Here is an 18,863-nt window from a genome sequence, read left to right as displayed (position 1 = left end):
TTCCATGAAAAAGAATAATATATTTTTAGCATTATTCCAATTAACAACACGTAGTAGATAATCAACAGATGAATCATGAGTTGAATTTTTCAGCAATATTGACCTCCGAGAATTCAACCAAACATTTACAATGTAAAGGAAGAGCACTTACAGTTTGTCGAAGAGATAAGCCTTTCCATGTTTGTAGAGGAAAGCCTGAAAACATAGGTAATAAAAACAACGGGTAAGTGTTCATGCCAAAGTGGCACACTCTCATATCAAAGTTCTAACAGCTTAAAGCAACACTTTTTAATTTATTTCACGGCTATTTAGCCATACTCAGATTAGTGTTTCCATCTACAACATTATAATATTGTTTGATTCTAAGCATATGAATTGAATTAAATAAGAAACAACTATATATGTTTTCAAAGTATCTTTGAATTGAACTACAAATCAAAACTCATACCAAATCAAAAGGCAAAAGCTATCCTGGCAAAAGAGTATGCAGAATAGATGAGCCATCCAAATCTTCTAGACTTTAATCAAGATCAACACACATTATAAATAGATGATATAGATAGATGTGATAAATATTTGGCATATATACAAGTGATTAATTATTTGAATAAGGTGCATGATCACATAACATTAGCAGAAGCAACTAAAAGTAGGTATCCTATCCATCAAACCCAAGAATTGCGAGGAAACAAACAAAATCCTACTAAATTAACACAAAAACACACCAGATGTCTTCTACAATATTTAAATCACAATCATCAGCTTTCTACCACATCATTTATTTTTGGATACAAAGGACAAAAGCCATTTAAAGTTGATGATTTGTAAACCCAATCTTGCCTCTTTGGTCATGAAATAAAACCCATTCATTAGTTCTACCAACACAAATAATAACCAGAGCTTTCGCCTTCACATTTTTTTTATCATATGGCCTCAATCCATAGGCCTTCGAAGCAAACTAAAACAAGAAATAACAAATCAAACTAAAACCAGAAATATCAAAGTGAAGGATATTGTTATCCGTCAATAAAACATTCACTCATCAACAATAACAAGAATCAAGAATCTGTCAGAAATAATCGAAGGCAAAATTTGTAAAGCAAGCTGCAACAATATGCAAATAATGCTTACCTTCTGCTGTACTGATATTCGGTAATAAAATATTTGCGCAGCCTCTTCGGCAAGTATATTATTACGTCTCTGCTTCTTAGCGTTGGGAAGATGCTTCTCAGCATTGGGAAGATGCTTCTCAGTTTTCGATCTTTCCAACCCCGAACCCGAAGGAGCCTCAATCTTCTCAGAATTCAGAATTTTTGGAGGCACCGTATTCACTCGAACAAAACTCGCCCCTCTACTCCATGTCGACATTAATAAAAAAACCAGCTCCCATCACACAACCTCACCAAAAGTTTTACTCCCTCCATCTTTCTTACCATTCATTTACTCAATTATTAAAAAATTAAAGACAAAAAAATGATAAAACCCTAATTCACCTGAAGAGTTGCTGTTGCCATTAGAAAGCGGATGAGCTGAGGCGGTTGTATCAACTGAAGCAGAAATACTCTCTGGAGCATCTTCCTGGGAGTGGATGGCAACATCAAGTGCACTGGAAGCAGTGTTAGCTCCCTCCGCATTCGACATCAGCCCCGCCACCACTGAACTTGGATCTACAGAGAGCTATGTATAGTTCACAAAAGAACACGGAGGGATAAACAAAAGAAGAGAGCAATGAGAAGATTTCAAATGAGCCGATCTAAGAATGGATTCAAATCCCTAATTTTTTAAGGCATGAATCAATCGACCAAATAAACAAATTTGAGATATCAAATTCATGGGCTAGCCAAGTGGATATAATGGATTTGGGCTGTGGATTCGAAATCCAAATCAGCCCAAATCCACTAATCCAAGCAGGGCCATAGAGAATTCAGATTTGATATAGCTAAGCTAAATAAATGACAAATGAAAATGAGGGTTGAAGTTGTATTGCGAGATGAACTTATCATCTGAAGAAAGAAATATTTTGCTGAAAATAACAATGATGATAATACATAAAAAATAGAAAAACTTTCAATTTAATTACTTTATTTTTATACTTGATCAGGTTATTTCTAGACTTCAAACTTGATTTGAACAATTTCAAATATAGAATTTTGTTTTTGGTTTTTGTTTAGTTTGAAGAGCTTAAAGAGTATAGAGTATGATAATTTGTTGAAATCTTGTAAAAATCTTTTAAAAAATTGATAGTATGTTGATGTACATGATTTGTTTATGAAATGGATGATTTTGAAGTCCTCTTTACCAGCAGAAGCCAAAGAAAAAATTGATTTTAAATCATCTACATAAAATGGATGGTTGTTATTGAAATACTTGTGTTTCTTAATGAGTTTTGTGGACAATAATATCTGAAATTATATAGAAAGAAATTTTCAACATAAAGAAAAAGATTGAGTGGATTTATCGGGTCTGTGGTGTAATCTCACATTAAAATACGACTACCACATGCCATGTTCATGCGCACGGGCATTGCAAGCATGCAATTTGATATTGGGCTGCACGCCTGCAATAAAAGGAGTAGCCAAACAACATATAACATTTTATACCAATTGAAAAGTAAATGGATAGTAATAAAATTAAAATAATAGTGGGGTTCACAAATATCTGGTTTGTGAGATATTTGATTGTACAATGTGAGATATTTTGAAAGGTGAGATATTGGATAGATGATGTGGTATGATGGACCCACAAATATTTAGAAGAAATATCCCACTTATTGTGGGTGCCCTTATACAAGTTAATGTTAAATCCCGCCCCTCAAACTTTTTTGTTTTGATACTCCAGTCCCTCAAACTTTTTTTTTGAGAGAAAATCCTGTAATGAATATTATTAAGATGAAGAAATGTCATTAGTTACAAGATGATTCAACCAAAAAGGAAAACTTCTCGGCTCCCATACAAATTGGGTTGAGGAAGAAATAACAAAAGCATCGATCGAATGAGCAACCGTATTGTCCGATCGCCTAGAATTCATAATTTTGATATGTCTCTGTGACTCCATAAGGTGTTGAATATCTTGCGCAATAGAGCCAACATAGCTATGATCTTCGTCCCTACGAGTGACTGCTTGCACTACAAGGAGCGAATCTGAAGCAACTTGATGCGCCTGAAAACCATGATCTCGAGCAATTCGAAGCCCGCCTTCAATAGCAAACAATTCGGCTGCTGTAACAGAAAGAGGCCTATCCAGATTTCGGCCAAACACTAATAAAGGATGGCCTTGGTGATTTCTAATCAAACCTCCAAAAGCGTATTGTCCAGTCCTCTCTATATAGGCCGCATCGACATCCATCCTCAAACAATTAACCGGTGGAGCAGACCACTTAATCGACGAACATTCCAAGCCTTGTAGTCGATCCTGAATGAGTGACATCTGGGCAGTTTGGAAATCTTTCAAAAGCGTTTCACTCCAATGAATCAAACTAAGTCTCTCACTCCACGTGGCCCAAGTGCGCATAGCAAACAATTTGAATTCCTATCTATTAAGGTTCTCCTTCATCCAACCAAATATATCCAAGCCAGCCAGATGTTTGGTCTGTTTCAAAAGAGCCCAGAACTTAGTCCCTTTCCAGCAGAGTCGAACCACAAGAAAGAAGAACAGAGCATGGGGCGTCGAGTCACAACTCGAATGGCATAGAGGGCATAGTCCAGAAACCAGAACATGGTGAGCTTGCAGGTTCCTGTCGGTAGGGATTATATCATGTAATGCACGCCACCAAAATATCCTGACTTTTGGAGGGATCGAAAGCGCCCATAAGAATTGCCACCACCCTTTAGCATGATTTTTTGAACTATGAGCAGGAGGATCAAAAAAACCAATTGCGGCCTTATAACCATCCCTCACAGTATATTTACCCTTTGAATCAAAAATCCAGAACCTGGAATCCTTTTGTCGAGATGTAGAAAGTGGGATAGATAAGATCCTTTGAGCAATATACGAAGGGAACATCTGGTGTATCTTCACCCCATTCCAACTGTCATGCGTGATAAGATCTTTCACCAACCTACATTGATTCTGCACTTGCAACCGCGGTACTTGACCTTGGATTCTCGGTATCCAACGGTCCTGAAATATATTGATACTCGCCCCATTACCTACTCACCAGCCAAGGCCTTGTTCAAGCAAAGGTCTACTCCAAAGAATCGATCTCCAAATGTAGGATGGATTGCTACCAAGCTTAGCCGCCATAATATCTTGGTGTTGGAAATATCTAGCTTTTAGAACTCGGCCCACCAAAGAGTCCGGAGCAGCAATAATGTGCCAGATTTGTTTTGCTAAGAGCGCTTTATTGAAAGTCTCCAGGTGACGAAAGCCCAGACCACCCATACACTTAGGTTTGCATAGGTGCTTCCAAGACTTCCAATGCATACGCTTACGAACTTCATTCATTCCCCACCAGAAGTTTGAGCACTCCCGCTCAATCTCTTCACACACTGATTTAGATATTCGGAAGCATGACATTGCATATGTCGGGATTGACTGGTGGACCGACTTGATAAGAATCTTTTTTCCCCCTGTTTAGAACGTTTTATGACCCCAGTTTTGTATTCTCTTCACTACCCTCTCTACTAGATATCTAAACTGTAGTTTCTTGCTCCGGGTAGAGAAAACCGGGAGGCCGAGATAAATTTCATGTCCATGAACCATTGGGATAGTCAGAATCCTCTTGATGTTGTCGGCCATCTGGGCATCTGTGTTCGGGCTAAATGAAAGTGATGACTTCTCAAAATTTATTAACTGACCAGACGCCTTTTCATACAATGATAAGCAATCTTTAATAGCCAAGCAGTACGATATAGAAGCCCTGAAGAACATTAACCTATCATCTGCAAAAAAGGGATGGGTAAGTGAAGGGCATGAGAAAGCGATTTTAACCCCTGTCAATAACTTCCGGGCCTCAAGGGAAAGAATCATAGAAGAGAGGCCATGAGCACATAATACAAAAAGATACGGGGACAGAAGGTCCCCCTGCCTGAGGCCTTGAGATGGAATGGAATTCCCTATAATATCACCATTCAGGGAAAAGGAATATCTGACTGACATAATGCACCGCATAATCTTCTCCACCCAAACCGGCGAGAACCCAAGTTTAAGCATGATTCTTTCCAAAAAAGACCATTATACTCTGTCGTAGGCTTTGCTCATATCCAATTTTAACGCCCCAAAACCTTTTTTACCAGCCTTCCTGCTTTTAATCCAGTGCAACACTTCAAATCTCAGGATAATATTATCAGAAATCAAGCGTCCTGGAATGAAAGCACTTTGGTATTCGTTCACTGCCAAACAGAGAATCGGTCGAAGCCTATTAGTTAGTGCACGTGCAATAATATTATAGCAAATGTTGCACAGGCTAATAGGCCGATAGTCCTTCATAGTCATTGGAGACGGAATCTTTGGAATAAGATTAACAGTAGTATCATTCAACGCAGATATATCCGCACCCTCATTAAGAACTCTCAAGACTGCCGCAGTAACATCATCGCTAACCACATCCAAAAATTTCTGAAAAAAGAATACCGACATTCCATCTGGCCCCGGAGCTTTATCTGGATGCATATCAAAAAGAGCCTTACGAACATCATCCGCTACAAACGGAGCACATAACAGCCGATTCATGTTAGCATCAATGGTAGGAGTCACACTGCTTAGGACACGACTCAAATCATCGGGCGAGGGGCTGGAAGATGCAAAATAAGATGGAAAAATAATTTTCAATGATCTCCGACATACCATTCTTATTTGTGCACCAATCATCGTGAGAGGAGAGAAGCCAACTGATTCGATTCTTTGCTCGCCTAGTCGAAGCCCTAGCATGAAAAACTTGGAATTTCTATCCCCGTTAGCAAGCCATTGAACGCGACTTCTTTGTTTCCAATATAATTCATCCTTGGACTCTAAGCGTTCGACTTCCCTCTCCAGCACTTCAATTCGAGTAGCTGAATGCTGCAATCGTTCATGAGTTCTCAACTCATTAAGCTCATGTCGTTTCTTTTTAATTTGTCGGGGTAAATTTCTAAAGCGATCCCTAGCCCACTTCCAAAGAGACTCCTTACAGTCCAGAATGCGGCGTGGTAAAGAGAAGAGATGGCGCCCAGAAGACCAGCCTTGAGACACCACATCCTTACAATCAGTTTCAGTAGCCCAATGAGATTCGAACTGTTTCACACTAGTACATGGCACATGCTATCTAGATAACTCCCAAAATTCAATTATAATGGGTCTATGGTCCGAATGATAGAATTCCAAAGTGTGAGCTGTAGATGCTGGATAGAGCAATCCATTCGATATTTGCTACAAACCAATCCAACCTCTCAAAGATGAGATTATCCGTAGATCATCGATTCACCCACGTAAAAAACTCCCCATTAGTATGGATGTCCTGGAGGGAACATGCATCTAATGCCTTCCTAAAGGCCAGAGTTTGAGAAAAAGGCCGAAGGTTACCATCATATTTCTTATCAAAGCATATTTCATTAAAATCTCCTCCCACAATCCATGGCACACCATTGAACTCCTGTAAACTTCCCAATCGATTGAGTAAGGCCCGTGACATGTGACGATTACAAGCCTTCGGGTTACCATAAAACCCCGTAAATCTCTACCTTTTGTCCCCCTGAATCACCAAGCTATCAATATGACCAGAAGAGAATGAAAGAATGGTGACATCCAGAGGAGCTTTCCACAACAAATAAGGCCACAACTATGGTCCTCACAATTAACTAAAAGCATCCCCGAGAATCCCAACGCAATCTTCCAATTAGTACAATTAAAATCCCTCATCTGAGTTTCACAAAAAAAGAGAAGGGATGGGTCCTTTTCAGCGATAAGTCGCTTAAGCTCCCTGAATGCTCGTTGGTTCCCAAGCCCCCGAGCATTCCAAATTATACAACTCATAATGCTTGGCGGGATTGCTTAGCAACCACCGCCGAATTATAAAAATCTGAGTGCTCAATATCCTCATCAAAAGGTCGTTTATTCAATGGTTGAATACCTATCTCCACCATTACCTCATCAATTCCCGTGCTGCTGATACTTTGGAGTTTAATTTGATGGTCGTGCTCCTTGGCTTTACGTTTCCACCCTTTTCGTTTATCATTTCCAGCAGATCCACATGGGGCAGCCTCACCAGACCCATCCTTAACCAATTCTGAAGCTCTCTGCATGGGACCGAAAGAACCACAGTTTTGAGAGTTATTTTGTATTGATGTTTCTAACTCTTCATGAATCGCTTGATCAGGGGAATTTTCAATCAGAGGATACTGTTTGACAAGAGTTGCACCCTTCGAAATATCCAAGTTACAAGATGGTAAGATCTGAGCATCATTACTCTGAGGCACAAGATTCTTCAAAGGGCTCCCAGTCGCCTCAAAAAAAGAGCAGTCTTCATTATTTGATGATTTGTGGCCCGATTTCTCACTCTGGAAATCATCACTTTGAGAAGGGGATACCGCCGAAGTGGATTTACGTGGCTTAGGGCCACATTTAGGATTTGTGGCCCTCAACCATCCACCAAACTCTAGCTTGCCCTTTTCCACCACATCAAGTTCACAATCTCTGAATGAATGTCCAATACACCCACACCTGTAGCAGAAGTCTGGGAACCTCTCATAAGCCAGTATAACCACTATATTCTCTGCACCCTTATTAACGGATACATAGATAGACCTTTTAAGAGGCTTTTTACATCAATACAGATATTAATTCAAGCATATCGTCCCATTGCAAACCCATTCTCTCGTAAATCTATTTCCTCCACCTCCCCTGTCAGATCTCCCACTTTCTGCAATACCTCCTTATGAATGCACACTAATGGCAGATTATAGCATTGTACCCAAAGAGATATTTTATCAAACTTCATATCCCTAGGGTTTTGAAGCCCCTGGGGTTCCAGGAAGATAACCAAATCTCAAAAGAAATTCCACGGACCCCCAAGTAGAGCCCTTCGGCGATCAGACTTGAGGGAAAAGTCAAGTAGAAAAACATTATCACCCAACGAACCTATTTTCACTGCTTTTATTGCTTGAAATATTCTGGGCATTTGTTGTTTAAAGGCCTCACCTTTAATCAGCTTTGGAGTAAGAACATTCGCCACCAAACAATGATCTAACGTCTGCTCTCCGATAACCATATCTCCATCATCAAGACTTAGGGTTTCCCCCTGATCGTGCTTATTTGACAACGTCAATTCATTCACTAATTTAATAACTTCATCGGGATCCATATTGTAAGAGGCTAAGCCAATGCTCCACTCAGTTATCGAAAAAACTGAGTGAGGAAGAAACCCTACAACGTGGTAGGAAGGAGCCTACAACGAGGTAGGAATAAAAAAAATCAGTCCCTCAAAATTTTGAACTATATATGAAAACAAAACTTATTAAAAGTCGATGCTCAGTTGTTGTGAAAATTTCCTCGCAAGCGTACGAGTGTCAAGTTTTAATATAGTGATTAAATCAGATATCGATCCCTCAGGGAGTAAAATGAAAATATTTAGTACTTGTAATTAGAATAGTTCAAACTTTATCTAGAAAATCAAACTTTGAAAATTTTGCAATAAAAATAAAATAATTAAGAGATTTAAAAGCACGCACACAACTTTCAGATTAAAAAATCAATCAGAGAAAAATGGTCTAGAGGTATAGATTTCACCTGGTTTCAACAACAGTCAATCCTAAATAATTAATCTTCATGAATTTCAGTCAATTAATAGCCAAAAACACTTAAGTTTATTATTTCCCTCTCCCGAGCAACAAATAATGTTTATCAACTACAATTCAATTCCAATATTCCTATAAAGAATATATCGCAGTGATCTATCACAAAACAATGTTCTCTTTAAAAGCTCTGTTAAAATCATACACTCTCCCGAGCTGTATAAATAATTAACAGTATAGTTTCTAATGTCCTATTCAAAATCCCCTCTCCCGAGCAATGATTTCAAATAAATATAACAAATCAATTATTGATCAGATAATTGAAAAGACAATCAATTCTAGAAAAAACAATTAATCTAGAAGAAACTCAATTCAATAAAATCAAAAATTCATGAAAGTGTCTACACCAGGTTCCATCCGACCTCTAGACTCTAAAAATTTATTTCATAATAAAATTCTGAATAAAATAAAACATGTTCAAAAATCCAAACATATATTCAGAATTAAATAAATAAAGATAAAAGAAACAAATCCGTCGTCGACGCCGTGTCCGGTCTATCGATCTCCGTCTTCGTTCTTCAAGTTAAGCTCCAGAAATCCTTCCCCAAAATTTCACGATCAATCCCTGATGTGCGTGTAAAATATTGTGGCGGCTCCCCCTCCATAGTCTGATCAAAATTCCCTTTTATACCGTGCACAAAAGCCCACTCAAAAGCCCATAAAATAATTACCCTAAATAATAAAATTTCCAAATCACAGCGACGGGGCGAGCGCTCAAGTGAAGGCGCGGGCGCGCCTTGATCTCGAAATTTCCAATTCTCAGATTTCTCATGACACAGTGCGATTGCTCTAAGTTATGCGCTAACAACAAGCGCTAATCTTTCTTGGCCCAATAAAGAAGCCCAACACTGTTCCTTTTCTTTTCTCTGAACGTTCTTTTCTCTCTTTTCTCTTTATACTTTTCTTTTAATTCTTTTAATTCCTATTTTCTTCTCCTTTCTTCCACAATAATTCTTCTTTTCCCCATTATTTCCATAATTCTCTGCAAGCACGAAAACAACAAAACCCAGACATAAATCCGTCGAAACAAATAATTAACAATTAAAATCATATATAAATTAAGTATATAAAATACACATATCAAATACCTCCAAACTTAGACTTTTGCTAGTCCCGAGCAAAACTATTAAAACCACTAAATTCTAAAAACTCAATCTCTCAAACCAACAAGAATAGTCAAGAAATATTATGGAGCAAGGACATCAACAATGATTTCAAAGAATTTTCAAATCCAATCTTATCACACCCAACTAACACTTGAAAGTTTCAGTCATAACAAAATAACCTCATAAACTCACAATCTCCGCAACTCAAGTTCAAAACACCCTTCTCCAAATTCAATTCAAACATTCATAGATCATGAAGACTTTTCAAGGTAGCATGGGATCAAAAATAGGATATTTATCAAAAACACTCACAATTAGATAAATGCAAAGAATAATAGTGTGTGCGTGTTTCGATCAAAATTCATAATCATTAAAAGTATCAATCAACAATTCATAAGCTAAATTCTCGCAACTCTTCTCCACTAGTATATTGGGCAACTGAGACTCGGTCAATAGGACTTATTTGGCTCATAATGTAAGGCCTGGCTCACGGCTTCAAATGAAGGATAAGAATTCAAAAATAAGGAGTAATTAATACTTATGCTTAAAATCTAATTTCAACTCATTTTCTTTCACACTTATTGATTTGCCAACTTTTTCTCACTACTTCTTTCACAACTTTTTTCAACTCTCTTTTACAACTTTTCCAACCACATTTTTTTTTCTACTACCTCTTTTCATCTTTTCAATTCATCCACCACACCATTCCATTTTTCACAAATAAAACTAGGAGCATACAACATTTTAGCATTCAAATTACTCCCTTAAAGGTAGGAATTAGTCTTTAGGCTAATTAGGTAGTCAATGTAGGACCTTGAAATAATGACGAATGGGGGTTTAATCACACGTTTACACGCATGCCATTCGATTTTCAATAAAGCTCAAATAAGATAATAGGGATAACATGTATTAATGGGTAGCTTGAAAGGCTCAAACGCATTCAGAAAAATCACCTAAATCATCCCTAATCTCAGTTTTGCCCGTATTTTGCCTCGAAGAGTGTTTGAACTAGTTCTAGACAAGTCTCAATCCACAATTAATTCATACAAATATCAATCAGTGCAGAAAAGATAATCATAAGCAGTTAATGATGATTTTCACAAAAATTTCAGATTTTCTCGTACCTCAATGTACTAATATATGTGTAGGCTCAACTAGGCAACTAAAGATAAAATTTTTCAATAAAAATCAGGCCCAAAATTTCAAACAATGCCTCAATCATATCTATGTTTGTATGTTTCAAAAATCAGATTCAAGTATTAATCACAGAGTATATAGGAAATTGTTCATTCACTTGGTTCCATTTTCTCAAAAATATTTGTCAGATAGGTAGACAGTCATGGATTTCAGTTATAGCACAAAACAAAAATTTATCATCATTGGCCATGCATCCATTTCTTTCTCAACTCATTTTCAACTCAACTCAACAAAAATAAATAAACTCAACAAAAAATTTATCTATTAAACACACAATAAAATTCCAATAAACAACTTTCACAAAATCAAAAACTAATTCACTCCCCCCAAACTTAATATAATCATTGTCCCCAATGATTAAAAATAATAAAGAACAAGGGACACATACCTTCGACACCGAGCATGAGGACTCGGCGTTATAACTTCATTGCCATGGAAAGAACTCGATTTAGCACTTCACAACGTGACCATGACGTGGGAGTAGGACTTGGAGATGAGCACAACATGAACATCTAACTCAATCTGAAATTAAAACATGCACACAATAAAATAAGATCTCTATAGCGCATTGTATATGGTATTGTGGAGAAAGCGTTTTCACAAGCTTGTGCACCCCTTGATAAACTCGTTAACACAAAATCTTGGACAGCTAGTAAGCATGATCACGTATGATGTATGCGCAGTTGGTGATCTCATTTGCGCATGGTGAAGAACTGGCGATTGCCCATTCGCGCATTGAGGAGAAACAGCTGGGGACGCAATCGCGCATAAAAGAAACGCACTTGAGGATTGTTTGCGCATAGGAGTGGTGTTGCAGCAGCATGTATTGTAAATAAAGATCTCATTTGCGCATATTAAAGATAAAGGAACGGGTTCGTGCATAAGATTGAAGCAGCATGGAGGAAAATCGTTTGCGCATGGAGTGTAGCTGGGCAGGAGCGCAGATTAGGATTGTTAGCACAAATGAGAGGTGATGGAGGCATGCGCTGTTGGTGGGAGGGGAGGCACGATAGCACTAGTAGAAGCGCAGATGGGAGCTCGTTTGCGCTGAGTGAAGGGAATGGAAAGCAGCGCGATTGCGATGGGAGGAGGTGCTAATGAGGAATTTGTTTACGCTTGGATTCACCACAGGTAGGAGCGCATTTGCACAGATTTATGCGCAGATGAGCTCGTATGCGCAAGGGATTAGCAGCTGGGCTTGCGCGTTTGCGCTTAAATATTGTGCTAATGGTTTTTGTTTGCGCAAGAAGAGAGCAGTTGGTGAAGCACGATAGCGTTAGAATTAGCGCGGATGGGGTTCTTTGTTTGCGCAAGATGATGCACACTTGGCTCGCGCGATTGCACATGGAATAGCGCAGACGAGGATGCTTCAATGCGTAGAGGAGGCGCGGGCTCTCGAGATAATGGCGCGGGCGCGCCTTTAATTCGCAAATCATCGCCAATTTCGTCCAGGTAAGGCGCGGGCGCTCTGATAAATGGGGCGGGCGCGCCGCTTACTCGAATTTAGATTTCTGAGCCTGAAATTTTTTTTAAAATTAAGAAAAATTAAGCTAAAAAATAAAAAAATAAAAAACTTAAAAAAAAATTAAATAACAAAAATTAAATAAACTGAAAAAAAACAAATAAAATAAAAGAAAATAAAATGCTTGGGTTGCCTCCCAAATAGCGCTTGGTTTATAGTCGTCAGCCCGACTTTCACCGGTGTTAGTTGATTTTTTTCCTTCGCTCTCACACGCCAAATATATTCACTAAAACTGCAATGAAAACAAAAGAAATAAATTAGAAAATTAAAAATCACATAAATAAAAACTCTAAATTAAAATCTAGACTAATTGGTAACAAGACTAAAAAATAATCAAAATTTACTCCCCGGCAACGACGCCAAAAACTTGTTGTGAAAATTTCCTCGCAAGCGTACGAGTGTCAAGTTTTAATATAGTGATTAAATCAGACATCGATCCCTCAGGGAGTAAAATGAAAATATTTAGTACTTGTAATTAGAATAGTCCAAACTTTATCTAGAAAATCAAACTTTGAGAATTTTGCAATAAAAATAAAATAATTAAGAGATTTAAAAGCACGCACACAACTTTCAGATTAAAAAATCAATCAGAGAAAAATGGTCTAGAGGTATAGATTTTACCTGTTTTCAACAACAGTCAATCCTAAATAATTAATCTTCATGAATTTCAGTCAATTAATAGCCAAGAACACTTAAGTTTATTATTTCCCTCTCCCGAGCAACAAATAATGTTTATCAACTACAATTCAATTCCAATATTCCTATTAAGAATTTATCGCAGTGATCTATCACAAAACAATGTTCTCTTTAAAAGCTCTGTTAAAATCATACACTCTCCCGAGCTGTATAAATAATTAACAGTGTAGTTTCTAATGTCCTATTCAAAATCCCCTCTCCCGAGCAATGATTTCAAATAAATATAACAAATCAATTATTGATCAGATAATTGAAAAGACAATCAATTCTCGAAAAAACAATTAATCAAGAAGAAACTCAATTCAATAAAATTAAAAATTCATGAAAGTGTCTACACGAGGTTCCATCCGACCTCTAGACTCTAAAAATTTAGTTCATAATAAAATTATGAATAAAATAAAACATGTTCAAAAATCCAAACATATATTAAGAATTAAATAAATAAAGATAAAAGAAACAAATCCGTCGTCGACTCCGTGTCCGGTCTATCGATCTCCGTCTTCGTTCTTCAAGTTAAGCTCCAGAAATCCTTTCCCAAAAGTTCACGATCAATCCCTGATGTGCGTGTAAAATATTGTGGCGGCTCCCCCTCCATAGTCTGATCAAAATTTCCTTTTATACCGTGCACAAAAGCCCACTCAAAAACCCATAAAATAATTGCCCTAAATAATAAAATTTCCAAATCACAGCGACGGGGCGGGCGCTCAAGTGAAGGCGCGGGTGCGCCTTGATCTTGAAATTTCCAATTCTCAGATTTCTCATGACACAGCGTGATTGCTCTAAGTTATGCGCTAACAACAAGCGCTAATCTTTCTTGGCCCAATAAAGAAGCCCAACACTGTTCCTTTTCTTTTCTCTGAACGTTCTTTTCTCTCTTTTCTCTTTATACTTTTCTTTTAATTCTTTTAATTCCTATTTTCTTCTCCTTTTCTTCCACAATAATTCTTCTTTTCCCCATTATTTTCATAATTCTCTGCAAGTACAAAAACAACAAAACCCAGACATAAATCCGCTCGAAACAAATAATTAACGATTAAAATTATATATAAATTAAGTATATAAAATACACTTATCATCAGTACATTCACAATCAACCACATACCAAAAGAAAAAAAAACAATACAAATTATTATCGAGAAATCTCAACCATTCAATTTACACACATGTATAACAAATTATCATATAACAAAACCTTATAAAATTTTGATTTTTTCCCTAACTCTTAGGGTTGGCTACCTGCTGTATGTGGGATTTCGTCGCCCAATCTTCATTGCAGATTTGTGCGCTGGTTGAAACTCTTGGATGGACCTTATGAAATAACTCGGTTAGTCAGATGAAACTCTCCATGACTGATCCTCTTAACACTATCTTGCTTGATGATTCAGTAAAGCGTATGGGAGCGAATCGCCTCGTTGGTAACGCTTAGTCGTGTCGCGTCCAAATTACCCAACTCAAATCAGATAAATAAATTATATAGTAGTGAGAGTAGAGATCGTTCCCACGAGAAAAGTGAAATTTAATTATGTTCCTTAAAATACTAAAAATAAATAAAGGGGTTTTTGGATTGAAATTAACTACTATTAGTTAAAAGAAATTTAAAATGAAATTCTATCAAATAGCATGCAAGAATAAAAATTATATCGAAGAAATCAATTAAAACAAGCCTTGGTATCGGTCAACTACACCCTTGAAGTTATTCATTCGATAATCGATTCTCTAAAAATAATTAATTCTCATTGAATATTCACCATTGGAAATTTAATTCCTATCTCACCTTAATTTTAGTTAATTAGACACAAACATTCTAAATTAACCCTTACCAATAAATCAACCAAGATACAAGCGATCAAGATTTAAACCTATGGTAGCATTCAAACTAGTGAGACTGATGAATCTAGACAACACAAGCACAAGCGGTTGTATTTAATCTAGTCAATTGTTGTTCATACAAATTAACAAATTCACAAGCGGAAAATATTAATCGCAGTTGCTTCGCAAATTAGAGGGATCAAACAATTACGGATTTGATATCTAATTTAGCTTTAGATTGTATGAGAAAATTATTAGACAATCAACCAATAATCAAACACACAAGCATAATAATCAATTCCAAAAAACTCTTGATACTCAAATAAAAATTAAACAATAAAAATCAAAATCTCACGAAATAAATAAACTTCAAAGGGTTTGTATTCCTCTACCAAAAATTTAAACTTAGAAGAATTGAAGAAGAAATTAAATCCAAGAAAAATGAAGATAAAACCTAGCCGCCAGATGTATTATTCACTCTTCAGCCGTCCAAAAGTCCAAGTCTCCTGAATCCCTCTAAAATTTGAGATATATATCTTATTTAAGGCTAGAGACTTTCAAAATAAAATTTCCTTATTTAACAGATTTTTTCCCGAAACCGACGTCGCACTCAATCGGTATAAAATGACCGATCGAGCGCGACATAATTCTGCCCAAATCTTCCGTCTTTTCTCATTCGGCCGCTCGATCAGTAGAAAGTAACCGATCGAGCGCAACATGCTCTGTCCAAATCTTTTTCTTTTATCCAAGCTCCCGCTCGATTGGTAGAAAGTAACCGATCGAGCGCATCATCTTCTGTCCCGCAATCACTTCCTCTCTCGCTCGATCGGTAAGAAACAGCAGATCGAGCGAGAACGGTTCTGTGCAACTTTTTCAACCAAATATCATTTCCTACACAATAAACTCGGGAACATGTTATGTAGACATGATGCTTAAAATATGAATAAAACTTAATTAAAAACATATGAATGCATGCAAAAACAACAACAAAATGACATTAAAATAAGCAACACAAACACGACTATCACTCGTCAATTGTTTGGTGGAGAAGGTACTGTCAACGAAAGCTGTAAACAGAGAATCCTTTCGTCAAAACGTGCCACGTATCTTACAGGCCACAACAAAGATCAATATTGAATCCATGGGTGATAACTTGTTCGCTTGTGAATTCAGCTCTTTGACGGACACGAGTAGAGCCCTCTTAGAGGGACATGGAACTTTTTCAGTCAGTTGGTGATCTTTAAGGAAACTTAGGGATGGAAAAACCATAATATCCCTTTCACATTCATGCAAGCAGAAATCTTATCTAAAGTAGGGAAAATGATCGGAATAATGGAGGTAGACTCGGGGGATGATGGTGCGTTCTTGGGCCCTTTTGCCAGAATCAGGGTGCACATTAATGTCTCTCAACCGCTGAATACTTGTATCCGTATAACATATGCATAAGGATATCATTGTACTACTAGTTTACGAGAGGCTACCAGAATTTTGCTATGCCTGCGAGCGTATCAGGCATACGCTACAGGTATGTGAGGATGGGCAATCAGATAAGGTTAAACCTAAATTTGGAGTATGTATGTGGGCAATAACGCACCTAGGCAGAGGAAGGATAAACATACCCAACGAGTCTATGTAGTGACCCGTCCCACAATCACTAACTAATCAAAGCTTAAGCATGCAAAATAACTTAAAATGCAATAATAAAATAATCCAGCGAAAACTTAATTAATTCAACTAAAACTACCGGCATGAATACAACCAAAACAAATATCGATAAATGTATTACAACCCCATCGAAGGTAATGCTAAACTTTACAAAATAAAACCTGGTACACTACAATCCACCATGTTGTTGCTCAACGATCACTACCTCCAAGTCCGTTCAACCTAAATCCGTCCCGTAGAATGGGGTTGTCTAGAACCAAAAACCGATGACGTGAGCTAACAACGCTCAGTACAAAAAATGAGTATACACATGTTATGAATGCCAAATGTAAATGAACGGGTACCAGAAACCTATCACAGTTGAAACTCTTGCTCAACAAATGGCGTCATGGTATATAGAACATTGTACAGTCGCATCATGAGGTACTCCCATATAATAAGGAATGCGTGGAATATCCGGACCCAAATCCATGAAATCCGTCCACTAAATTTTGGGGCTGAGCAACCCCTCTATAGAAAATATTAAGGTGTAAGCTCAACGTGATAATACATGCAGCATAATAATCGTGAAATAATAAATGTACATAAGTCATGTCATATAAATCATGCAATTATAGAACATGCATACTCAACAAGGGTATCTCGGATAATACGTCCGTACAACCATACCTCAGAATAAGCAACCCAACGATACTGGCTCTCTAGTCCAACCCTATAAGCAGACAATCATTGTATCACTAAATGTTTACTAAAAGCCTTAACTAGATTAATAGTTACTCACTAAATTTAATCAGTGTCTAGCGATATACATGCGTACATAGTCAGCCCTTTGATGACGATGACCTCAAAACCTAGGTACAACTTCGCTATGATCCTGGCAGAGCCTCACTATCGAATGGCCTCCAAAATGACACCTATAATCCACTAGAAAAAATTGAAGAAACGAGATAGAAGAGAGAGAAATGAGCAAGGAAGAATGAGCTCTCGGCCCCTATTTATAGACCACGATCGAAACGTCCGATCCCTATTTCGGAGCTTTCGAACGCACTTCGGAACTTCCGATCGTCCTTCCAAACTCCCTCTACCGAATGCGTGTCTCTGATTGGACAACACACTACTGCCGACATAGTTCGGAGCTTTCGAACTCTCTCAAGTCTAATCACCCAATCAAAACCCATACCCTGTCTGATTGACCTGATATCAGAGCTTTCGATCTCCAGTTCGATGCTTCCAAACTGCTCGGTACTTCCGATCACCAACACTGGCTTCCGAACCAGTTCGGTGTTTCCGAACTGCTCTTCGTAGATTCCAAACTGTCCCCCCAAAACGATGCCTAAAATCACTAGAAAAAAGCAAAAACGAGAGAGAAGAGAGGGAAATGAGCTCTTGGTCCCTATTTATAGACCTTTCCGACTGCACTTCGGAACTTTTGATCGTCCTTCCAAACTCCCTCTATCGAATACGTGTCTTTGATTGGACAACACACTGCTGCCGACATAGTTCGGAGCTTTCAAACTCTCTCAAGTCTAATCACCCAATAAAAACTCATACCCTGTCTGATTGACCTGAGATTGGAGCTTCCGATCTCCAATTCAGTACTTTTGAACTTCTCGGTACTTTCGATCACCAACACTGGCTTCCGAACCAGTTCGGTGCTTCGGAATTGCTCTTCGTAGCTTCCGAACTGTCCCCCGAAACAACGCCTAGAATCCACTAGAAACAAGAAGGAAACAAGAGAGAAGAGAGGGAAATGAGCAAGGAAGAATGAGCTCTCAATCCCTACTTATATACCACGATCGGAACGTCCGATCCATATTTCGGAGATTTCGAACGTACTTCGAAACTTTCGATCGTCCTTCCAAACTCCCTTTACCAAACGTGTGTCTTTGATTGGACAACACACTGTTGCCGACACAGTTTGAAGCTTTCGAACTATCTCAAAAACATGGCAGCCCCCTCTTGGGGGTCAGAACCCCAAGTACTAGACATCAAGAAACCACGACATATGACATAGAAATACCATGATGACATGCATGAATGCAATGCATGAATAGGTGCAAGATTTCAGGATCTCAGGAATCAAATGATCGATATCAAAATCAT

General features: G+C 37.8%; 1 protein-coding gene across 1 annotated transcript; it reads right to left on the bottom strand.

Moving 5' to 3' along the window:
• Positions 1 to 2,883: 2,883 nt before the first annotated feature.
• LOC140877337 (uncharacterized) lies at positions 2,884 to 3,510 on the bottom strand. The gene has a single exon (XM_073280874.1). The coding sequence runs from the start codon at positions 3,508 to 3,510 to the stop codon at positions 2,884 to 2,886; it is 627 nt and encodes a 208-aa protein (XP_073136975.1).
• Between the last annotated feature and the right edge of the window lie 15,353 nt (positions 3,511 to 18,863).

The sequence above is a fragment of the Henckelia pumila genome, chromosome 2, assembly GCF_033568475.1.
Source record: "Henckelia pumila isolate YLH828 chromosome 2, ASM3356847v2, whole genome shotgun sequence".
Taxonomy (NCBI): domain Eukaryota; kingdom Viridiplantae; phylum Streptophyta; class Magnoliopsida; order Lamiales; family Gesneriaceae; genus Henckelia; species Henckelia pumila.
The sequence above is the reverse complement of the archived record's forward strand: the minus strand, read 5'-3'. Positions and strand labels throughout refer to the sequence as shown.